The sequence below is a fragment of the Lynx canadensis genome, chromosome D4 (assembly GCF_007474595.2).
Source record: "Lynx canadensis isolate LIC74 chromosome D4, mLynCan4.pri.v2, whole genome shotgun sequence".
Lineage (NCBI taxonomy): Eukaryota > Metazoa > Chordata > Mammalia > Carnivora > Felidae > Lynx > Lynx canadensis.
The window spans coordinates 86099462-86123061 of NC_044315.2; the positions used below are offsets into that span (position 1 = coordinate 86099462).

Consider the following 23600-nt stretch of genomic DNA (forward strand, 5'->3'; position numbering starts at 1 on the left):
ACACCCCAGGCCGAGGAAGCCATGACAAAAGGATCAAAGGGGGAGTCGAAGGCAGCCTGGAGGACCCCCAGAGCTCCAAGATGCTCCAGCAGGACCAGCGGCCTCACACTGTGCACACCCCTGCTTAACTTCCCTGTCCCCCTCAGGGAGAGCCCTGGTTTGGGAACCAGACAGGTGCCAACAAAGCCCAGCTCCGTGGTCCTGTGGCCTCGCCTCTGAGCCCGGGTATTCTCCTCTGTGCACTGGGGATAACTGGCTTGTCTCTCAGGCGGCTGTTGTCAACAGGACGGGCAAAGAGGCAGCTGATCTGTGACGGTGATTTTGTAAACACTAACCTCCATCCTCCTCACCCCCGCCCACCCATCCCTGCTGACTTCTGGGCAACACCCTTCTCCATTCCCTTCCTTTCATCCTCGCCACACCCGCTGGAGCCCTCTAACCTGCGGCCTGGACACCTGTCACAACTGCCCCAGGCCAAAGGGCAGCAGCCCTGATTTCCTCAACACATGTCCAAGTCTGGACTGGAGACACGGGGCGCTCTGCCACAGCACCCTCACACTGGCCTGGACCCCACCCGTTTGAGAACCCACCACCGACTTTCCCCTCGGTGCCCAGCCCTTGAGATGCCCAGGCAGACCTTCCTGACTGAGCCCTTCCTCTCTGACCACCTGGTAGCCAGCATCACTGCCCAGCCCCTCCCCATCGGCCACAAGACGCAGGAGCTGAGGACAGGACCCGGCGTGAAATTCAGGCCCTCAGAGCCAACCAAAATGACCGCTGGGGGCAGAGCCAAAGTCCAGTGAGGGTCTTGGGGGCTCCACTGTGCTAGCCAAGAAAGGCTTCATGTTGCCCTCATTCATCAACCATGCGGCAGTGGGCATTCAGGAAGGAACTAGACCAGCCCTTCTATCTAATGAGGGAGAAAGACTATCAACAAAACCGACAATGAGCGTGGTAAGCCCCCAGTTGGGAGCAGCACGGGAAGTTACAGGAGCCCAGATGAGAGGCCGCTAACCTAGCCGGTGGAGTCAGGGAAGACTTCCGGAAGAAAATGGCGCCTGAGACATGAAGAGGTGCTAAGCAGGTAAAGGAGGAGGAGGACTGGGCAGGGAGAGGGTGCCAAGCAGAAGACACAGGAAATGCACAAATTCAGACATTCGAGAAAGCATGAATCCATTCCACAAGTAAATGTAGGAATATCTTCTATGTCAAGAACAGTATCAAGGTTCTGGAATCAGATCTCAATTCAAGTACTAACTCCACCGCTCCTGGGCTGTAGGACCGTGGGCATGGGACTGATACTCTCAGAACCTCAGTTTCCTCAGCTGTAAAATGGGAGGACCAGCAGTACCCATCTGGCCAGGTTGTCATACGGATTTGATGAAATGAGGAGATCTACAGTGCCTGACCAGACGGGGTCCTGTGTTATCAATAATGAGGCCTACTGATGGAAAGAAGTTCCATCTGCCCGAGCGTTGATGGCCAGGAAATGAGTGTTCAGGTGGGCACTGGGGTCTTTCACAAGCTCAGGGGTCCCGTGGTGTGCCCATCTGTGCAAACAGCAGTGCTCTGCAATGAGTTTCATGCCATGAAATGGGGGCCAGGAATGGGGAAACAGAACAACAGCCACTCAGTCTCTCAGGGGGCCACTCGGAGGGACGGGAAGGTGACATGCTTGGGGTCCCATCTTTCTGGGCCCTCATCCCTCAGGAGTTAACTAATCAGAAAGGGGAAGCGGAGGCAGAAACAGCAACAGATTCTGAAAGCAACTACGCAACAGACCGCACACCACCAAACCTCAGCCAACCACAGCTCCTCTGCTCCGTGGCACTGCAGGTGGGCAAACTCCTTGTCTGAGCCTCCAGCTCCCACAGGGAGCCCCACAGGATGGACAAAGCTGGGGGAGAAGCTGGTGCCTGGCTGGCTCGGTCAGAGGAGCGTGCAACTCTTGATCTCGGGGTCATGAGTTTGCACCCCACGTTGGGTGTATGATACTTAAAATTAAAGAAAAAAAATTGGAGTCGGGGGGGCACCTGTATGGCTCAGTCTGTTGTGTGCCGACTCTTGATTTCGGCTCAGATCATGATCCCAGGGTCCTGGGATTGGGCCCGTGTCAGGTTCCATGTTGGGCGTGGAACCTGCTTGAGATTCTCTCTCCCTCTGCCCCTCCAACCCCCTCCCCCCCACCCCCAGTGCACGTGCTCTTTCTCTCTCTCTCTCTCTCTCTCTCGCAAAATAAATAAAAGGAAAGTTAGAAAAACATTTTGTTCAAAGCTAAAGGAAAAGCTAGATGAAAAAGTGCTTTGAAGTCCACAAGGCAAGACCATGTATCTCTCTCCTGGTATCTTGTATCTATACCTCTCTCTCTCTCTCTCTCTCTCTCTCTCTCTCTTTTTTCCTATCTTACTGCATTGACTAAGACATCCAGATCAATGATAATGAAAATTACCTCTAGGGTTTCAACATCAAGTTTGCTCAGGCTTGCTCAGTATGTGACGAATGGCATATGAAGGGCCAGGTAGGGGCTGCTAAGGGAAAGGAGGGCAGACTTAGTTCTCCCCCAACAAAAGAGCTGGATAATTCCCTGGGAAGACAACTGCTGGGGAAACCCAGCCACAGACACACCCCAGCCCAATTGGAACCTGTTCTCAAGTGACCCACCAAAGACAGAACTCCAAGGAAGGCTTTCTATCTCAGATGCCCAGTGTGGGACAAGTGACCCTAAGAGGTAAACAGTTCCCTGTCACTGGAGGTGCGCAAGGAGAGGCCGGATGGCCACAAGGAGGCTGGAGAGAAGATTCTGTCCCAGGAGGAAGAAGAGGAGAAAAACACAAACTTTGGGACCAGACAGGCTCTGCTACTGACTGTGACTTCTCAAGCCTCAGTTTCTTTATCAATAAAACAGGGAGAGGGGCACCTGGGTGGCTCAGTCAGTTAAGCATCTGACTCTCGGTTTCGGTTCAGGTCACGATCTCACAGTTCATGACTCTGAGTCCCCTGTTGGGCTCTGTACGGACGGTGTAGAGCCTGCTTGGAATTCTTTCTCCCTCTCTCTCTGCCCCTCCCTTGCACGCGCACATGTGCATTTTCTCTCTCTCTCTCTCAAAATAAATAAATAAACTTAAAAAAAAAAAAAGAAAAATAAGAAAACAAAACAGGGAGAAAAATAATACACACCTCGATGACTAGTTGTGGGAACAAAAGCAGACACTGCATGAGACGTGCCTGGCACTCTGCCTGACTGTTGGTAAGAGCCTGATAAGTGCCAGCTGCTGTTCCAATAAGAACTAATCACTAATAAGTACCAGTTACTGTGGCCCAACCTTACCGGAAAAGGGCTAAATAAACTCAGAGATACAAATCCCACCCACTTCATTAGCCCGGTACCCTCCGATGCCAACCTCCTTTTCACCAAGCCCAAATCAGGCTGCCTCGGGCCCCAGAAGCCCCCCTGCCCGCCCATCTCTCTCACACACATGTATACATGCACAAACACCGTGGGCTGCCTCCCCGGGTCCTGACCGCAAGTGAGGTGGGGGCAGGGGGAGGGCTCCTGCCTTCTCAAAGCCAGGGAGGGAGAGACAAAAGGAGACGAGGGTGGGGGCGGGGCTGGCTGCGGGGTGGTGGGGAGGAGGAAGATGAGCCAATATGAAAATTTACTCATGTGCTCGCTGCTGGGCTAGAAGGAAACCCAATCCTTGGCTGGAACACCGGGGACCCTCAGCATGAAGAGGCTTTATGCAGAGAGAAGATGGAAAGCTTATTCAAATAACAAGACTCCTGTGGCCTGTCCCTGAGCCAGCAGAGGACGAAGCACCTGCCCCACCCTTGGGTCACCAGCTGCAAGTCTCCTCGGGCTCCAAAGGGGGCCAGAGGGGGAGGTATGAGGACAAATCCCCTCGGAGGCCCTGCCAGCCTCACATTCCTCGTTCCAGGTGCCTGTGTCCCCCCCTCCGCCCCCCGCCCAACACATCTGTGCTTCATGGGAAACTCCGCTCTACAGAGCTAAATTCTATGCCTGCTTTCCCTGGGGGTCCCTTAAGGGATAGTGGGGACAGGCTCACTGCCTTCCCTGGAGGTGATGAACAGGCTCCAGGCACAGGCTCCAGGCAGCAATTCAGGGTTAAGAGTGGTGGGCCTGGAGGTCAGGCACCTGACTTCCACCTGACCTCGGGCAAGTCCCTCACCCCTCCCGGCTCTCCATCCTGACTGTCCAGTGAAGAGGCTGGACTCCTTTGCACTGGACCCTCAAGACCCTTAGCACCCTCCAACTGTGACTCCAGAAAGTGTTCCCTCCCAACCCAGGACCACACTGGCAGGCCCAGGGGAACAGGCTGTTCAGGCTTGATCAAACTGGTCCCAGTTCCACCTGCCAGGTACACTGACAGTCACTCCCCCATTTGGGTCAGAGCCCCCCGTTAATCATCAGCACAGCTCTCATTTCATAACTAACTGTTTAGTGTCCCATTTTCCCCCATGAGGACAGGGACCCTGTCTGTCTCATTCATGACATATCCCCGGCACCAAACACAGCACCAGGGACAAATATTTGTCCCTGCAAGATTACACCAGAGCGCCTCGACTTGGGTCTCCCAGGCATCTTAAGACACAGGAGGAAGACAGGGCCAGAAAGGCCAGCTCAGGCCTGAGAACAGGTCCTTCCCAGCCCGGGGGGCAGTGTTAGCCAGGGGGCCTCCAATCCCAGTAAGGCGCTTTAAGTACAGGTGGGGCTGGGTCAGGAGCAGGCCAGGCCAGCCCAAGGTCACACACACATCAGCAGCAGAAAAGGTCACCACCCCCATTACACAAACCGAGCCTGGTCACCTAAGCTCAGATCCTCAGTTTTCTCTTCCAGCAGATTCTGTTAAATGATACAGCCCCTGAAATGGGTCTGGGAAACTAGAGCTGAGGAGGCCCTGCACTTGAACCTCCTCTGCCCGCTCCGGGCTGGCAGAACACCACGCAGAGAGGCAGGAGGCCTGGGTCTGCTGACTCTGACTTGGGGCGGACACATCACCCTGTTTCCATGTCCCCCGTTATAAGAAGATCCCAGCCCCACAGGACTTTAAAGTTTTTATCTTTTTTTTTTTTTTAATTTTGAGAGAGAGCAAGAGACAGAGCGAGCACAAGTGGGGGAGGGGGGCAGAGAGAGAGGCAGAGAGAGAGAATCCCAAACAGGCTCTGCACCATCAGCGCAGAGCCCTACATGGGGCTTGAACTCACAAACTGTGAAATCATGACCTGAGCCAAAGTCAGATGCTTAACCAACTGACTAAGCCACCCAAGCACCCTCGACAGAGGGACTCTGAATAACAACTGAAGTGTGGTGCATGAAGGGGGCCGCTCCTAAGGGCAGCAAGAACCACAGAAAACCACCAATTTCTGGGAAACTCTGGTTCCCCCAAATACCTGTGCTCTCTCTGCTTTGGGCCTTTGCAGACCTGCCTCCTTGCCTATGACCCTCTCCTCTTTCTGCACCCTTTCGGCCTCACCTAGACATTCCCTTCTCCAACAAGCCTTCCCTGACTCTCCAAATCTGGGTTACTGCTGCTTCTCTGGCTCCCAAAGACACCCTGACCCTAGCTAGACAACCCTAGCCCTGGCTAGGGTTCCATGTTGGGTGTGTCCTCCCAAAAAGGGATCTATGGCAGGGGGGCAGGGCTGTAGGCTGCCTCCCCATCCCACACTCACAGCCCCACACATGACCAAGCCTGAGCAGGCTCTCAAACAATGGTGGGGTCAGTAGATGAATCCCGTATGCAACTGCCCACAACCCACTGTTGGTTATGCATCAGGGAAATGCCTGAAAGTCATTATTTCTGGATGGTAGGAACACTGGTGATTTTCATTTTCTTTTTTTTTTTTTTAATTTTTTTTTTCTTTAATGTTTATTTACTCTTGAGACAGAGAGCGTGAACAGGGGAGGGGCAGAGAGAGAGAGACACACAGAATCTGAAACAGGCTCCAGGCTCTGAGCTGTCAGCACAGAGCCCGACACGGGGCTCGAACCCACGACCTGTGAGATCATGACCTGAGCCGAAGTTGGACGCTTAACCGACTGAGCCACCCAGGTGCCCCTCATTTTCTTCATTACTCTATTTTCTAATTTTTCTCTGATCATCAAATATTGCTTATATCACATCAACAATAAAAGGGGGAGCTCTGAGAAAGCTCAAAGTTGAAAGGCCAAGCCCCCCTTGGTGGGGCACCGGACCCTCAGGGCAGAAACCTCTCCTGAGGGTTTACTCTGTGCCAGGCACCAGGCATGGTCTCATAAAGCTCACCGTACGGTAAGCATGGCCATACAGTTGGGAAACTGAGGCACAGAATGCTGAGGTCACAAGAAAGACCGCCAGAGGGAAGCCCTGAGCACTGCAGAAAGGAGTCCTCAAGCGTGCTGTGTCTCACACACCTCCAGCAGCCCACGTCTAGTGCTAAGCCGCCAGCATGTCACGCACATCGCCCAGGGGGTCTGCGGCGGCATTCCGGCAGGAACAGTGAGTAGAAGACACCTAAAAACTGGAAGACTGGTGACTGCCAGACTCTCCCAGTTGGACAAGAACCCACTGACCCCGCACCACCTCACTGGCCCCATCCACACCGACCTTCATCGCCTGGCACGCAGAGAGACTCCATTCGTGGAATCAATCTCAATCAAGTCTCTGGCTTGAACCACCACATGCTCCTCCATCCACGGCCACAGGTGCCTCCCAGGCTGGGCACAGAGCAGCGCCCAGTAGATGTCTGTTGCTACTGCCCGTAGTAGTAGAGGTAAAATCCTCTTTCTGAAGTCCAATTATAGGCTTCTTGTTGTGCCATTGGATATCACCTACCCATAGACATTGTTTCCCTAACTCCTTTTTTTTTTTTCCTATTGTAACCAATGTTTTAAAGTAATATAACCATTTGGGAGTGTCTGGGTGGCTCAGTCAGCTAAGTGTCCGACTTCGGCTCAGGTCATGATATCGTGGTTCATGAGTTCGAGCCCCAAGTCAGGCTCTGAGCTGTCAGCAGAGCCTGCTTCGGATTGTGTGTCTCCCTCTCTCTCTCTGCCCCTCCCCAACCTCTCAAAAATAAATAAGCATTGTTTTAAAAATTGTTTTAGGGGTGCCTGGGTGGCTCAGCCAATTAAGTATCCGACTCTTGGTTTCGGCTCAGGTCACGGTCTTGCAGTACGTAAGTTCGAGCCCTGCGACGGGCTCTGCTCTGATGGTGCAGAGCCTGCTTGGGATTCTCTCTCTCTCTCTCTCTCCCTCTCTCTGTGCCCCTCCCCTGCTCACTCTCCCACTCAAAATAAATAAATAGGCTTAAAATTTTTTTGTTTTTAAAATAATATAACTATTTGGCTGCATTCAGTAAATTCCTGGTGTGGAAGGGCCAGGCGGGCTTCACCAGGGGCTCTGGGCCACCTTTCTAGGGCTGCTCCTGCTGGTGGTGGGACTGAGGACCATGTTCCTCGGACAGCCATTTCCCATATAGCCTTTAGAGGGCCCAATGCTCTAATCACAGCAACCTCCGCACCCCATATGTCTGCCTGGGGATGCACAGAGAAAGGATTTCAGGGGCTACAAAGCCAGGTCAGCACTGCAGTGACGCAGACCCTCAGGCCCTGTGTGCGGCCAGCAGCAGCACCCTTCCCAAATGGGCCCATTTTCCTGACAAGGAACTGGGGCGCCAGGAGGAGAAGGGACCTGGGCGTGTCCCATGGCCACTAGGAGCCTGCTTCCTCATCTGTGACCAGAGGGCAAATAGGAGGCCGGGCAGAGCCGATCCCAGGACGGCACTCCTCACAGGACCAGCACGTGCAAGCTCACGAGGAGGGTGGGCATCTGGTCATGATTCACCCTCTGATAATTATTTAATTAATGAGTGACTGGTAACCGTTTGTTGCATACGTCTCTCCTGCCTAGCCTTGAGCTCTACACGGGCAGGGCCTGGATAAACTTGGTTTGGGTGCCAAGCACACAGTGAGCCCACGGTCAACGCATGTGCTTCTGTGCCTGACGCGCAGTGAGTCAGCAAGGGCGCCAGGACGGAGTTGTGGGGGGGGGGGTCCTGCACCAGGGGGAGGGGCCGCCTGCCCAAGAGCGAATCCCTGGGCCCCTGCTTCTCCTGGCCTCACCCCCGAGGCTCAAGGACAAGAACAAAAGGCACAAAGCCGTGAGTCAGACAGAGAGGAATACACGCCTGGAGGAAGGAAGCTGTGTGTGGCTGCACGCACTCCACGCCTGAGGTCTCTCCACGCCTGCGGTCTCAGACCTCAGACGGTGGGACCCAAACCACTCCTTCCAGATGCGCAGAGGGGAAGTCACAACCAGCCAGGGCTCTGAACCCGCCTGCATCTGCCTCCCCTCTATACCCCCCAAGGCACCCTCTCCACCTACCAGACCCTTCATCCAAAGAGCTTCGGGGTCCCTACGCTGCAAGACCGTAAACCTTGTGATGACATTTATGATTCAGTCACGGTTAAGAAATTAAAACAATTTAAATTAATAAACGTTAATTATACCTATTGATTACGGAGCCTTTGCTGCGCCCAGCGCTGTGTTAAAGAAAGCATAAATGTAATTCATAAATACACGTAATGTAATTTAGCTGGGGAAGTATTATTATCACTCCCCAATTTACAACTAATGATTCTGAGGCATAAAGAACCAAAGTAACCATCCTAAGGGCATTTGGCTAGTAGTTACTAGAGCAAGCTCTGACCTGCCTGGCCATACTGTTGACGTAAGGGGAGCCCTCGTGGAACTCATACCATAGATGAGAATCAACCACAACCACGGGAGGAGGAGCCTGGAGGAGGGACACCCCCACCCCCACCCAGCCCTGCCATGGGCGGGACCCAGGGAAGGGTGTTCCCAGCTTCAGGGGGTTAGTCTGTGGGGTCCTGCAAGGCCTTTCAGAGTCCTGGAAGCCGACCTAGAGTGTCTCTCAGAGTGTCTCATCCAACCCCTTCCTTGCACCATGGGGGAAACTGAGGCTCAGACTGGCAGCTAGCCGGAGCTCCCATCTACAGAGCTGGAGTCTCAGAGACCACACAGGGGACTCAGGAAAAGGGAAGGAGAGCAAAGAGGTTCTGCCCCTAATCTCACAGGAAGTCTGCTGGGCCCCACCCTGGGGGGCTCCAGGCCAGACAGGCAGCCCAGCCCCCACACTGCAGGGCAAGCCCCAGAAGCAGCGTTCTGTCTCCCGGCTTCTGCCCCCGGCTCAGCAGGAAAACAGGAAAGCTGAGCCTCGAGGCCCCCGCTCCAGCCTGACGTGGGTTGGAGGCTTGTCTCCCAGGAGCAGGCGGACTCTCGGGTCACTGAGAAAGTAACCCTTGTGCTTAAGAGAGGGGGCCCCGCCTCCAGCCACAAAGAAATGAAGTTTCTGTCCAGCTCCCTGTGTTCAACCACCCAGCTCAAGGCATCTCCCACCCTCGTCACCCTCCTGGAGAGATGGGATCACCATGTTTTAGAGAAAGGGGCGGGGACCGAGGCCCAGAGAGAAGCCCCTTGCCCAAAGTCCCACGGGGGCCAGGGCTATGCTGAGCTGAGCCAGGAGGGCCGTCCCGCGGCCAGGCTGGGCAGTGACCCCCCTCCCCGTTTCCCAGCAGCCTTAAATAGGGGAGAGGGGGCGTGAGGGGAGTGTACCGCTGCCTTTTTTAATCCACCACAACACCTCGCTGTCTGCATGTGGACAGGCAGGGGCTGTCTCCTCAGACACAGGCCTATCTGTAAGGCCGGCACAGGGCTGCTTCTCTCCCACGGACGGCTTTGTTTGTTTACTAGGGTTTTCAAAATTATAACCTTTCCAGCCCCACCCGGGCCAGCCACGCCCTCCCTGACCAGTCGGTGCCGCCTGGGGCTGGCCATGGGGACAGGGATGGAGGGGGCCTTGCGCAAGGGTCAGGGCCCTACATTCCCGTCCCAGTTCTGCGGCCTCTGACACCCTAGGTATGTCCTCTGCTCTTTCTGGGCTGCAATTTACTCCATAACGAAATGGCAGGGGGTTGGTTAAGATGACTGCAAAGGGTCCTTCCTGGCTAGGAGGAAGAAGGGTCTAGGCCAGAAAAAGAACAGCAGACACTGCCCATCAGCAAGCTTGAAATCCAGGCCGAGGTGAGGCTGTGGCCCAAGTAGCCAGGAGTAAAGCTGAGGTAAACCTTCCCTGCTAGCCCAGCGCCCCCCCCCCCCCCGCCACTCCCAAAATCTTGTTGTCTTTTCTCCCCGCCCCCCCACCCCCCCCCCCCCACCAGGGAACATTTCCAAAAAATAAACAAAAACACAAAAACAAAAAGTGAAACAGAAGTACAATTGTCAGCTCACTCCCCCTCTGGATGTCGGAATCACCCCCGAAATCCCTGGCAGGCCAGGGCAGATGACAGCTCGCCCCACCCCACCCCCGACTCCGCTAAAATGGAGCTGCCATTTTACCTAGCACCTTCCAGACAACAGCTTCCCAGAATCTTCACATCCCAGAAGCAGGGCTCACCTTCCCGTTTTACAGACAGCTGAGGCACCAAGGGAGAGAGCAACTTGCCCAAGGCCACAGGGCTCATGGCGGCAGAAGCCAGCTGCCTCCCAGTCAAGACCAGACATGCTGCCTCTTGAGCTGGGCTGACCAAGTGGTTTAAACCAACATGCACTTTGGAAAACATAAAGATCCTCTATCTTTGTAACGGAAACCACATCACATCCAGCTTGATGGAAACTTCGGGGCCGGCACGAGTCCCATGAGATCGGGGCTCATGTCACTGCTTCATCCCCACCACCGGGCTCGGGTCCCACATAAGACAGCTTCCAGAGAGGGCTCTTCCTTCCAGAGCAAGATGGCATCAGGCAATAAATATCACACCTTCCCCTTCAATGCAGCCATGGCCTACAGGCTCCAAGAGGTCAGAGCTAGAAGGGCACTATTGTCCTAGTGACCCATTACACAGATAGGCAAAGCGAGGCCAGAGGGGAAGAAGGACCTGCCAGAGGTCACCTGGCACCAGCACTGAGGCCCTCACCTCCCAGTCTGCACCCGTAAATAGCTGCTAGCAGGTAGGGGGATGAAAGGCAGGTGGAGCACAACAGCGTGAGAAGTTTCCTGCCCAAGGGACTCTTCTAGAAGATTCTGGCTTAACAAACTTGGCTGGACACAAACAGCTCTGTTCAGCATGAGGCATGAGGAGGCTGGACAGCTGTTACAGTTGGCTTGGCCACAGATCAGTGGGTGGGAAAGCGGGCTTCACACTTTGCAAACCACAATGGATTCTTCCTCTGCCCCTTCTGGGAGCCCAGTTACCCACTGGAGCCCACACCCTGCACTTTGGATCACACCGCGAGGAGGGACAGTCCTGGCCAATGTCCTACCGTGGACCATTCACACAGCAATGACTAATACCAACAGGAGCCAATGCTTTCTTAAACACAAAGAGTTCTACCCATGTTACCCCATCGATCCCTCACAACCTCGCAGGTCTGGGCTCTGGTTGCACCCACTTCACAGATAAGGAACCTGCAGCCCAGCGAAGGGAAGACACCTGACAAATGACAGGGTAGTTGAGACAGGACCTCAAAACCAGGTCCCTTAGAATCCAGGCCCAGCCCTTTCCCCACTGCCCTTGGAAGGCAAGAAGGTTCTCCTACTCAGAGCTGCCTAGGAAGGGCGTGAGTTTCACGTCATTGGAAGAACAGGAACAGAGGCTGCAGGCCTTGAGGAAACAACCCACAGGATCCATCAACCCCACAGGGCTGACGAGAACAGAGGCCAGCTGTCCCCAGCCTTGCACATCGCCATCGCAGAGGACTGGTTACTCCAACTCCCCCAGACGCACTGTCCCCTGATGTGCCCCACTCCCATCTCACTGGCCCAGACCATCCCTCACCCTGGGCTCTCCTCCTCTCACCAACCTTCCTAACCCTCCCCAGGACTTTCGGGACAAAGTCCCCTCCCCTCCAAGGCCGGCCCCTTGGTTCCCCCAACTTCACCTCAACCCCCCCACCCACTAGGCCAGCCCCTCTCACACCTTCCCACAGAGGACCTGCCCCTCTAAGAACACGCCTCGCTCACCCTGCAGAGGGGCGGCCAGCCGGGAAACGCATGTGGGCCAGAGCCAGGGAAAAGCATGTGTCACCGTGTCCTTGTGCCTGGTACAGTGCCTGGCACACAGTAGGTGCTCGGTAACTGCCGACTGAAAGAATAAAAGAAAGAATGACCAAGGGCACCTGGGTGGCTCAATCAGTTAAGCGTCCAACTTCATCTCAGGTCATAATCTCTTGGTTCACGGGTTCGAGCCCCGCGTCGGGCTCTGTGCTGACAGCTCAAAGCCTGGAGCCTGCTTCGGATTCTGTGTCTCCCTCTCTCTCTGCCCCTCCCCTGCTCGCACTCTCTCTCTTTCTGTCTCTCAAAAATAAAATAGCATTTAAAAAAAATTTTTTTTTAAAGGAAAGTACGACCAAGTGCATCTGGGGCCAGAGCTCACCACACCTCTGTGGGGTCTCATAGGCACACAGGTTAGCAGGACCAGGCTTGAGAGCCGCAAGGCTAGTCCTGGACACATGTGCCCGGGCAAGGGGGCGTGTTCCCATCTTTCTGTCTGTCTATCCTCCATGCCCGGCCCAACGTCAGGCAGCGAGGACAGTGCTGTTGAATGATGTTGAATGATTCTGCTATGTTGCCACAGCCTCTGCCTCACCATCCTCCAAGGTATCCAGGGTCACAGGATGGTGCTCCTCATGCCAACTTCCTGGGGACACACACAGGGGGTAAGGGTGCCTAGGGCCACAGGACCAACCTGGCACATCTCCCTCCACGAAGTGCCCCTTATCACAGTTACCATTCATTACGTCCTCACCCCCCCCCCCACTGGCCCTGTGCTGCACCATCCAGGGGCCATCACTCTTGCCCTCACACCCTAAGAAGACAGCACTCTCATCCACTTTCACACAGGACACTGAGGCTCAGAGAGGGTGACTGACTTGCCCCGAAAACACCAGTCCCTCCGGTGGCAAAGCTGGGCCTCAAACCCGAGCAGTCTGACCGCAAAGCCTTGCCTGGAACCTCTCGACTCCCTGCTTCCTGCAACTTACCATCCACTCTGCCGCTGGGCAGGTCCCTTCACTTCCGTAGCCCACAGGTAATGCACCTCTAATGGACAGTTCCCAGGGGGTGGAACCAGGTGCCCAGCAGAGGTGGGCACCGCCTGTTCTTCCAGTTTTAAATCTGTGAGATCAGAAGATTGCATGCATGAGCCTTTCTGTGACTCAGGCCCTAAAATTCTACCAGGAGAGGGGCGTGGCTCCATTCCACCCTTGAGGGTTTTAAAGTTAGGTATCTGCCTTCCTCTTTCCTTCAAACTCTGCCCAGCGCTGTGTAGAGAAAACCCTTCTTCCTCAGGCCGGGAAGTGAACGGGGGCGGGGCAGAGGGTAAGGAAAAATTGGCTCAGGAATTTCTGCAACCGCAGGGTGATGCCTGATGCCTGCCTTGCAAGGAGACCCAGGGTGAGTGAGTCATGAGCTATGCCTGCAGAGGAGGAGGAGGCCACGCGGAGGAGAACAGGACTGGTCAGAGAGTGACTTGAGTCCCAGACTGAGTAATGTCGGGAGGGATCTATTTGTGCAACCCACGGGAGCCTCTGACACATGGTACTCTGTTCCTCTCCCAGGCCCCCTACCCCCACCGCCTGCCTCTCTTTGTGGCCTTTTCCACGTTGCCTTCCGGCCCAGTCTGGGCACCAGGAACTGTCTAGTCACTGTGCAACACGGTTTTAACAGCTAAGGCCTTAGACTCCCGAGTCGGGACCTTGCCGCTGCCTTGCTCTGCCCCACCTGTAAAATGTTGGGATAGAGCACAGAGGGTAAGGATTCAATTGAAATAATACAGGTAAAGGAAGGCCTGGCACGTAGCAAATGCTCACTTAAATGATGCCTAATCTTACAGGTACCCAGGTATCATTCAGAGCCTGATATGGCCACTCCCTGCTCTATCAGCCACCATTGTCAGGCAGAAGACATATCAGTGGAGTCTGCATGGGCCACAGGCTGGCTGGCGAAGCACTCAAAAGCCAATGTCATTAGTCCACGTCCCCAGCTCACAGCTCCCCTCGGAGCCTACGCCCCCTGGAAAGATGCTCAGAGGTATTGGGGGCTCCGAGAAAGGAGCCTCCCTCAAAATGCCCAGATGGGTGGAAGCAGGCTGGGGGAGAGTAGGTCAAGAGGTGAATCTGTCTTCGGCAGGGAAGCTGACCAGAGCAGGAAAGGAAACAAACACAGTGACTCAGTTTGCCCCTGAAAACCAACGTCTAGTCACAGTGGAGCATGGCAATATCCGGCATCAGGGGTAAGGCTAAGAAAACATCTGTTTGGATGGCCTCGGGAGGACCACTACAGCCTTTGGGAATGCTTCCAGGGAGGTTCTAAAGACCAGGGAGGGATGGTTATTATAAACCCTTTAGTGAAAGGAGCAAGATACAAATTGAGTCACGGTCTCAGCAAGGTAGAACAATAAACACAGAAGAGAAATACTGCTAACGAATGGAGTGCTGATGGCCGGATGGCAGCGAGTGATTCCCAGCCTCGTCTCTAAACTTCATTCCTCAGGCGGTGGGGAGGGAAGGCCACGGCCCAGTTTGGGTTTAGAAAGGTCTCTTTGGCCATGTGTATGGGAAGGATGGAGGGGTGAGGCCAGAGCTCGGGCCTGGACAATGGGAAAGGAACAGAGTCGAAGCTGGATGGAGGGGCAGGGCAGGGTCAATGCCAACAAAAGGCTCGTTATGTAAGACTGACACGAGAGCAGAGCAGAATCCCCAGATGCTTCACCCCCAGGGGCTGGGGGTGAAGACCTTGGCTCCGGGCAGTGGCCCAGGCGGGGCTGGGCAGTGCTTCCGGCCGGCCTGGTCTCTCTGCAAAGCCCAGCGCAGCAACTAGGAAGCCACGCGCCTGGGTGAGGGGATGGCCGAAAGGGGACACCTTCCTCCCTTCGCTCCGGGGACCTACCGCCATTTCCCAAATGTGAAGAGGTAGGTTTGTAAAATCAATGCGGAAAAAGGCATTATCTGTTTTGGCTCAATAAATACACGAGATTCCGTTTTTCTCATATCTGACTGTCAAAAAGGGTAATAACACTCCAAACAGAGGTACTTGGTACTGATGGGAGGAATTCCAAGTGTGTACAGGCTTTTCAGAGGCTACATGTTCATACATGAAAATGTGACCCCGGAGTTCCCTCTCCGACACGGGAACCTGGCTCAGCACGTGTGCAAGGTTTGGGCAGCACCATGAATTCTCACAAAACACTGGAAACAACCCAAATGTCCACTGATGAGGGGATGGGTAAAAAAATGGCACCCCGCACAGAAGGAAATCCACGCATGGAAGAACGAGGCCAACTCGTGTTCTGATGTGGAAAGATGTTCACGATACAGCGAGCGAAAAAAGTCAAACCATAGAGAGATATACTTGGACCTCTTCTTTTTTTTTTTTTTTTTTTTTTCAAGAGAGAGAGCCGGGGGGGAGGGGCAGAGAGACAGAAGGAGAGGGAGAGGATCCCAAGCAGGCTCCGTGTTCTCGGCACAGAACTCCACGGAGGACTCGATCTCACGAACGCTGAGATCACGACCTGAGCCAAAATCAAGAGTCAGACGCTTAACAGACTGAGCCATCCAGACGCCCCAATTGGACCTCTTCTTATAAACAGAGCTAAATGCATGTGTACACACAGATGTATGTTTAGACACAGGAATACCCCAAACTCCAGCGGTTTCTCCCGAGGAGGGAGAGTGAAGGGAGGGCAGAGGGAGGGAGTGCCCATTTTCTCACTTTACACCTCTAAATCGTTGTGCGTGCATTACTTGTGCAACCAGCCAGCACGGGCAGTGGTTGCCTGCGGTGCGGTCCCTCCCATTAAGGGGTACGGAGTTTCTCTCCGGGTTGATTCTCAACTTGACTGTGGCAATGGTTGCACAATTCTGTGAATATACACACACACTACACCATTGAACTGTACACTTAAGTGGGGGAATTGTCTGGCAGGTGAATTATGTTTCAATAAAGCGGCTATTTAAAAAAGATTTAGCAAAGGGAAAGGTGAGCTTGGCAGAAGGGAGACGCACAGGGACTGGCAAACTCCCTCAGCAGCCCTTTCGGGTAATAAATCTCAGGGCAGTTTTATGTGTGTGTCGGGAGGCGGTTTGGGGCGGGAGGGAGGTTCCCTTGGCTCCCACAATTTCATCGCGGCCAAAAGAATTTCCCGAGGGGCTGAGTCCTTCAAGGCTGTTCTAGAAGCAGAACGACCCCCTAGGCACTGGCAGGATTCCTGCCAAGGGCACAGCACCCGCCCCTCCTTGTAACATCCTGAGTAACAGTAAGCTCCCTCCCGCACTTACTTGATCTAAGTTTGCGTGGCAAAGAACCACCTACATGGACCGCCGAGACACTTCCATGCTCGCATCCCAGTCGGGTTCTCTGGGCCAGATAGAAGGTGTGGGTTGGCCTAATCCCTCACCTCTCCATGTCCTAGCTCCTTCCTAGTCGTAAGGGGGCCTCATCACTGCCCTCAGGGCTCACTCCAGATAGCCTACATCCATCTCACACATTTGCCAATGCACAAGGAACACGGAATTCAAGGTTTCTAAAAACCTGGTGGATTCTTGCATCCAAAGAACAGTATCCCTCCTGATGCCCGGGACTGAACAAATCTCAGAGAAACAGGATCTAAACCACAGCTACAATTGCCCCCTTCAAACTCCAAACACCTAGCCACTCTCCTCACCCACTGGAAAGAAAGAATCTATAACAGAGAGTAAGTGACAATTCTCAATAATAATAGTAATTGTTCGCTGAGCACTTGCTATCTCCCAAAGCACTGGGCTGCGTTCTTTTTTTTTTTTTTTTTTTTTAATGTTTACTTACCTACTTTTGAGAGAGAGAGTGGGCTCCAGCAAGCAGGGAGGAGCAGAGAGAGGAGAGAGAATCCCAAGCAGGCTCCTAACTGTCATCTCAGAGCCTGACACAGGGCTCGATCTCACAAACCGTGAGATCATGATCCGAGCCGAAATCAAGAGTCAAATGCTTAACCGACTGAGCCACCCAGGCGCCCCTGGGCTGAGTTTCTTACCAGCATTATCTCATTAAATCCTTGCAACAGTGCCCAGCAGGAAACTACTATTATAATATCCCAGTCTACAGATTAAAAAATTGAGATTAACATGGGGCGCCTGGGTGGCTCAGTCGGTTGAGCGTCCGACTTCAGCCAGGTCACGATCTCGCGGTCCGTGAGTTCGAGCCCCGCGTCGGGCTCTGGGCTGATGGCTCGGAGCCTGGAGCCTGCTTCCGATTCTGTGTCTCCCTCTCTCTCTCTGCCCCTCCCCCATTCATGCTCTGTCTCTCTCTGTCTCAAAAATAAATAAACGTTAAAAAAAAATTTTTTTTTTTTTTTTTAAATTTGAGATTAACATGCTGGCCCAAGTTCACATCAGCTAATATAATGTGGAGTCAGTGTGGGGACCCTGAGCTGGCCCAAATCTGGAGGAGATTTATGGAGAAAATTTGGGACCGTTAGGCTCTCAGAGCCAGAAGGGACTTCAGCCATCGGGTAGCCCACAGCCATCAGTTCACCGCCAGGGAAACTGAGACCCAGAGGAAGTGAGTGACTGTCTGAGGTTACCCAGTCCTCCTGGCTCCCAGGCCAGGGCTCTTTCCTGTACACAAGCTCCCTCATGAAAGTAGGAGGGAATCGTCCTGCCACCAACCCCACAGAGTTGCTAGTTGAGAACAAGCCCCTGCTTGCCAGCGGCTTTGAAATCCCAGGATGAAAGGTGCCGAAGCAGCAAAATGGCACCATGGACAGGAGGGTGCCTGACCTCTGCCAGGACCTGCAGGCTGGCATTCACCTGCTCACCTGCTCAGGGTGGGCACAAAACTGCAGGAGCCACTGGCCAAGCCACAGGACCCTAACAGGCCTCAGAGCTCAAAGGACGGTGGGAAGGGATGTTCCAAATGCAAATGCAAAGGGGTGGCCCCAGGTAGGGAGGGCTCTGGAATTTTAATTGTCAGGCATGAACGTGCTCACTGCTCCTTGGGTGTGGTGAGGAGGGTGCACGGATCACTGGAGGTGGCAAAGGCCAGCCTTCATCCTCTCCAAAAGGAATTTCTAGGGTGGCCTGCTTCCTTGGGAGGGGGCTAGAGGCTTTTGTCTGCTTCCAACCTCCCAACCCCCCACTTTAGGTGCTCCCTCAGGTGAGCCTGGACCAGGAATTTGAGGCATTTGGAGAGGGTTATTAATAGCACTGAAGTGTTGAGAAGACAGGGGCCAGCAGGCTGAATGGGCACAACCCTCTTCCAGTCAGCCTAGTATCCACAAAACAAACCCAACCCTGTCCAGGAGAGGACACTTCACCTTTTGTGGTTGCGGTCTCCACCCGTGTAAAATGGAGGGGTGGGGGCGCTGGCAGTTTTCAGCCCAGGAGGTAGGAAGGTGGGGGAGAGCAAGAGCTGGGTGTGGGGGAAGGAAAAACCCCACCGAAGAAGGAGCAGGCACACCCCACCCAGGCCGGTGAGGGGCCCCAACGGGAGGTCGTGAATGGATGGACTGTTACAGAGCCCCAAGAGGCAGCCACCGACAGGGAGGGGACAGGAAGACTCCGCCCCAGGCTTTCCTCCTCCCAGAGTCCAGGCCTGTCCTATAAGGAGGCTTTTCCAGGACTTAACCCCCTGCTGGTCTGAGGCTGGAGAGGGTCTGACTCATTTCTACCTCACCCTCACCCCTGCATCCGGGCCCAGGCCTGGCACAAAGGGGGAACTCAGGCAGCAGGCCCAGCACCACAGTCACTGGACAACCCTTCCCCAGCACTTTCTTTGCTCTCAAATGTGGGGCTCTGGAGACACAGAGTTAAGGGACACCTGGTCCCTCTACTCAAGGGGTACAAGCAGGCCGACAGCTGCCGAAACTCTACAGGACTGTGGGACACATCAAGATAAATGGAGGTGGACACAGTGTTCTGGGCTCACTGGACAGTGAATGGCAAAGCCAACAAGAAGAGCAGACTCCCCCTTCCATAGGCTGCACCCATGCCCGCACCCCATATGGTCCAGCACCCCATGCACTGGTGCTTCCTCTGTGCCAGGCCCTGCGCTAAGCAAGCCACATAAATTAGGCCACTTGAGTCTCTCAACAACTCACTAGTAAGAAATTATTCACCCCGTTTCAGAGAGGAGAAAACTGAGGTGCCAGTCCATTAGACTTCCCTAAGAACTAACGGCTGGGAAACAGATGCTGGGATTCCACCCAGGCAGCCTCACCCAGGGTGGGAGAGGTGAGCCACAAAACTGAGTTTCCCAGGCACTCTGAGATTCTCACTCTCTCTCTCCATTCTCCCGGGGATGGAGGAGGAGGAACCCAGGACCCTGCTGCAGTCCTGGGGCTTCCCCCAGGAAGCCTGGGGTCTGCTGCCCTTCTAAGAAGTGGCCACGGTGCAGTGACAGGCTGGGAGCAGGGCTGACTGCAGAAGGGGGCTGAGGAGGCTGGGCTGCGGCCTTGACCAGCCTCCCCCTCCCCCCCACCGGACACGCCTGCCAGCAAGAGCACCCTGCTTGATTGAGCCTGAGTCAAAGGGCAAGGGTCTGACCTAGCCCTTCTGGGCACTCAATCTTTCCCTAGCCCTACTCCCCAGGCGCAGTCCAGGCATTGATGGGCCTGTCCCTAGAAGCCTCAGCCACGTGTACTAGGGCTGGAACCGGGACAGTGAGGAAGATTCGGGACACGCTGGCCGAGTGGGCCACAGCTCCATCAGGGTAGTATGTTGGGGGATTTGAAGCGACCGGCTCGGAGGGGGTTCCAGTAGAGGGTGGGGGGCGCCTTCCCTCGGAAGGGGGAAGGGCGAGCTCATAAGGGGGCAGGAAGAGGCGCCCAAACGTGGAGGGAACAAGCTCAGGCGCAGGACTTGGTCCCCAGCCACTCCCGCCATGTCCGGGGCCTGACTCTCAGGAGACCCCAGCCCCGGCGCGGCCGACCCACTGGGGTGAGAGCTGGAGCTCCCCTCTGGACCCCCAGCGCGCTGCGCCGCGCGGGACTCACCTGTGATGTGCTGGCGCCGGGCGTCGTCCAGGTGCGTGGACAGCACGTCCCCCATGGCGAGGAAGAGCCGCGGCCCGATCCGCCCGCCACCCGTCGCTGCTCGCGCTGCTCAGGCGGACGCCGCTGGCGCCATGGAGCCCGGCCTGTCCCGCTCCCGCCGCCCCTGGCTGCGGCCTCCGCTCTGCCCGCGCTCCAGCCCGGGCCGCGTCCGTCCCGCCGGCCGCCTCCGCCCCGCGCCCCAGCCCGCGGCGTAGCAGCCCCGCCGCGCCCCGCCCCGCCCGGCCCCGCCCCCGGAGCCGGGCCCCGCCCCCGCCGTGGCCGCCGGCTGGAGGGCGGGACTGGGGGAGGGGGGGAGGGACCCGGGACGCCGGGACTTGGGAGAGACCCGGGACAAAGACTAGTAAGGAGAGAGGGAGAGCGAGGAGAGACGCTCTGAGGGGCGCACCGGGCCCAGACCGAACCGAAGAAAGAGATGGGGCTGGTGGGGGCATCTGAAAGAACGAGGAGTGCCCTGGGGGGCTCCAGCCTGGGGTCACCTCCTCCCCTATCCGCGCGGGAAGAGAATCACGCCGAGGAGGTCGTGGGGGAACTGGTAGGGGACGCCTAAGCCGAAGTGCGGGAACTCGGCGTTCGCACCCCCCCTCGGCCCGCCCCCAGCCCTGCCCGCCACCTCCCGCTCTCAGGAAGTTCCTGGCCTTGATCCGACCTGCCCCAGAAGGTGTGCCCGCCTGCCTTGCACAATAGTGCGGGGAAAGGGGAGGTGGCAGGGAGGGCTGGAGCCCCAAAGGCACCCCCGGTGCCCGTGCCAGGCGGACATTCCTCAGGCTCAGCATATGGGTGTTTCACTCTCGGGAGGCAGCTTGTGGGACGGGGCAGGTCAGGAATGGAGAAAACAATAGAACTTTCCAGTTTGTAAAAGATTCAGCCCCACAGACCTGCATGGTCTGTGGGTATGGGTCGGGCCTGCGGGGCTGGGCATGGGTGGCTCCGGGGTTTCAACCCTACCCCGGCCACCTCCCAAGCCAGTGAGGGAACCGGGTTAACAACTGGGATCCCCAAAATCATGGATTGGGGGTGGCAGAGGCCTTCCTTGTCTGCTGATGCTCAGACTTCCAGTACTGCACCCCAAAGGTGATCCAGTTTCTGCCTGTTTACCCTGGTGACTGAGTACTCACCGCCGGTGCTTTCCCTGTAACTGGGTAGTTCTTACGGGAGCTGTGACACAGGCAAAGAATGCTGATAAAGAAGTTAACATTACTGAGCACTGGTTCTTCTGTCCTGTCGGCACCACCCAAGGGAGGTTCGAAGTCGATCAATGTGATACTGGCAATCCGGCACTCATCCATGCGGACAGGGGCTTACGGGTCACTCGGCATACAGGTGATAAATTGCTTGCTAGGCCCTCTGCAAGATGCTGGGGGCAGGGGAAAGGGGGGAACGAGTTGCCCAAGCTGTCCTACCTACCCACGCTGTGACCCGAGACAAGTGGCATTACTCTGAACCTCGATTTCCTCATCTGTCGAATGAGAATAATGACGCTTTGTTGTGAGGATTAAAGCATGTAACAAAGTGACCAGCACAGTGCCTGGCACCAGACTGGTCATGTCAGTAAATAGAACATACCATTCTGTTGTTGATCACAGTCCCTGCCCTCAAGAGCCTATTGAAACTTAAGGAAGGAGCAGAACATTCCATTTGGAGGAAAACCACACAGAGAGACTAGTACCGAATCACAAGTAGAAAAAAAACAGAATTTGGGGGCACCTGGGTGGCTCAGTTGGTTGCGCGTCCGATTTCAGCTCAGGTCACGATCTCACAGCTTGTGAGTTCGAGCCCCGCGTCAGGCTCTGTACTAACGGCTCCGAGTCTGGAGCCTGCTTCCGATTCTGTGTCTCCCTCTCTCTCTGCCCCTCCCCTGCTCGTGCTCTGTCTCTCCTGTCTCGAAAATAAGTAAACATTTTTAAAAAATTAAAAAGAAAAACCAGAATTTTGACAGCAGCTATTGGGGAACAGCATTCCAGGGAGTGGAGAGAACACAGGCAGAGGCCTGTCTTTGAAGAGCAGGATATATTCATGCGGTAGAGTCATCAAGTGGAGTTGAAGTCAAGCTGGCAGGGATTACTGGTTTCCTTTACAGAGATGGAAACGGAAGCCCAGAGAAGGCAGGTGACTTGCCAAGGTCACACAGCAAGGCAGAGGCAGAAACCAGCCAGAAGCCAAGTCTCCTGACACTCGTGTTTTATAGCTGGAACTGGCTGGCATCTGGATCCTCCAAGGCATCTCCTCAGTCAGACCGGAGGCCTGGGCCGGTTAGGATAGAGGCGGGGCCACGCACAGCCCTTTGCCAGTCTTTTTTTTTTTTTTTTTTTTTTTTTATTTTTTTTTCTACGTTTATTTATTTTTGGGACAGAGAGAGACAGAGCATGAACGGGGGAGGGGCAGAGAGAGAGGGAGACACAGAATCGGAAACAGGCTCCAGGCTCTGAGCCATCAGCCCAGAGCCTGACGCGGGGCTCGAACTCACGGACCGCGAGATCGTGACCTGGCTGAAGTCGGACGCTTAACCGACTGCGCCACCCAGGCGCCCCCCTTTGCCAGTCTTCATGGTATACCCAGGCCTGTCAGCCTGGAGCACCCACAAACCGCCCAGAGGGCCAGGCCCCTAGCCCAGGGACCCCCCTCTTTCTTGGCTTTGGAGACCCTCTGTCACACGTCACCTAGCCCCTCTGAGCATCCGTGGCCTTATATGAGAAGCAAATAAGATCATGAAAGTAGAAAGGCATCATAAGCCATAAGAGTGCTGTATATACATGTGAATAGCTCCCTCCAGACTTTGGGGCCAGTCCCAATTCAAGATTCATTCATTTCACACACATTTTTATCTAGGGGTTGAATGGAGGGGAATTGACTGAAAAAAAAAAGAAGTCAGAGGAGAACTATGAGGGAGGATGGAAATGGTCTATGCCGGGGCACCTGGGTGGCTCAGTCAGTTAAGTGTCTGAATTCAGCTCAGGTCATGATCTCACCATTTGTGAGTTCAAGCCCCACGTTGGGCTCAGTGCTGACAGTTCAAAGCCTGGAGCCTGCTTCAGATTCTGTGTCTCCCTCTCTCTCTGCCCCTCCCCCTCTCACACTCTGTGTGTTTCTGTCTGTCTCTCTCTCTCAAAAACAAATAAACATTTTAAAAAGTCTTTAAAAATTAAAAAAAAAAGTGATAAACATTAAGATAACAAAAGAGGATGAGGGATTAAGTTGACAAGAGTAGGGGTGCCACCTAAGAAGGCAGTCTGGGAGGTGACACTTTGAGACCTACTGGCAAAGAGAAGCCTACTCCATGAAGATCCAGAAAGAGCTACCATGTATGAACTGTGTGCCACATGCCAGGCATCATGCCAAAGGCATTCCCTGCCCTACGGGCAGCCCTCACAACTACTTTATGGGAAGAATTACCAATCGTAAGGACTTTCAAAAGATGATATTCCATCGGAAGCACATAGCCGCCCTTACTTACGCGCCGGACAGGTAGGCCTGGAGAGGGCATGCCAGGTAAAAGGAG

The 23600-nt window shown here is 54.9% G+C and overlaps 1 protein-coding gene across 1 annotated transcript in view; it reads right to left on the reverse strand.

The window, feature by feature from the left end:
* NIBAN2 (niban apoptosis regulator 2) overlaps positions 1 to 20231 on the reverse strand; it is a 53325-nt gene extending 33094 nt beyond the window's left edge. The window contains exon 1 of the mRNA XM_030293273.1: positions 20045 to 20231. Within this exon, the coding sequence (XP_030149133.1) occupies positions 20045 to 20099 (55 nt within the window). The 5' untranslated portion in view covers positions 20100 to 20231. The remainder of the gene's footprint in view (positions 1 to 20044) is intronic.
* Between the last annotated feature and the right edge of the window lie 3369 nt (positions 20232 to 23600).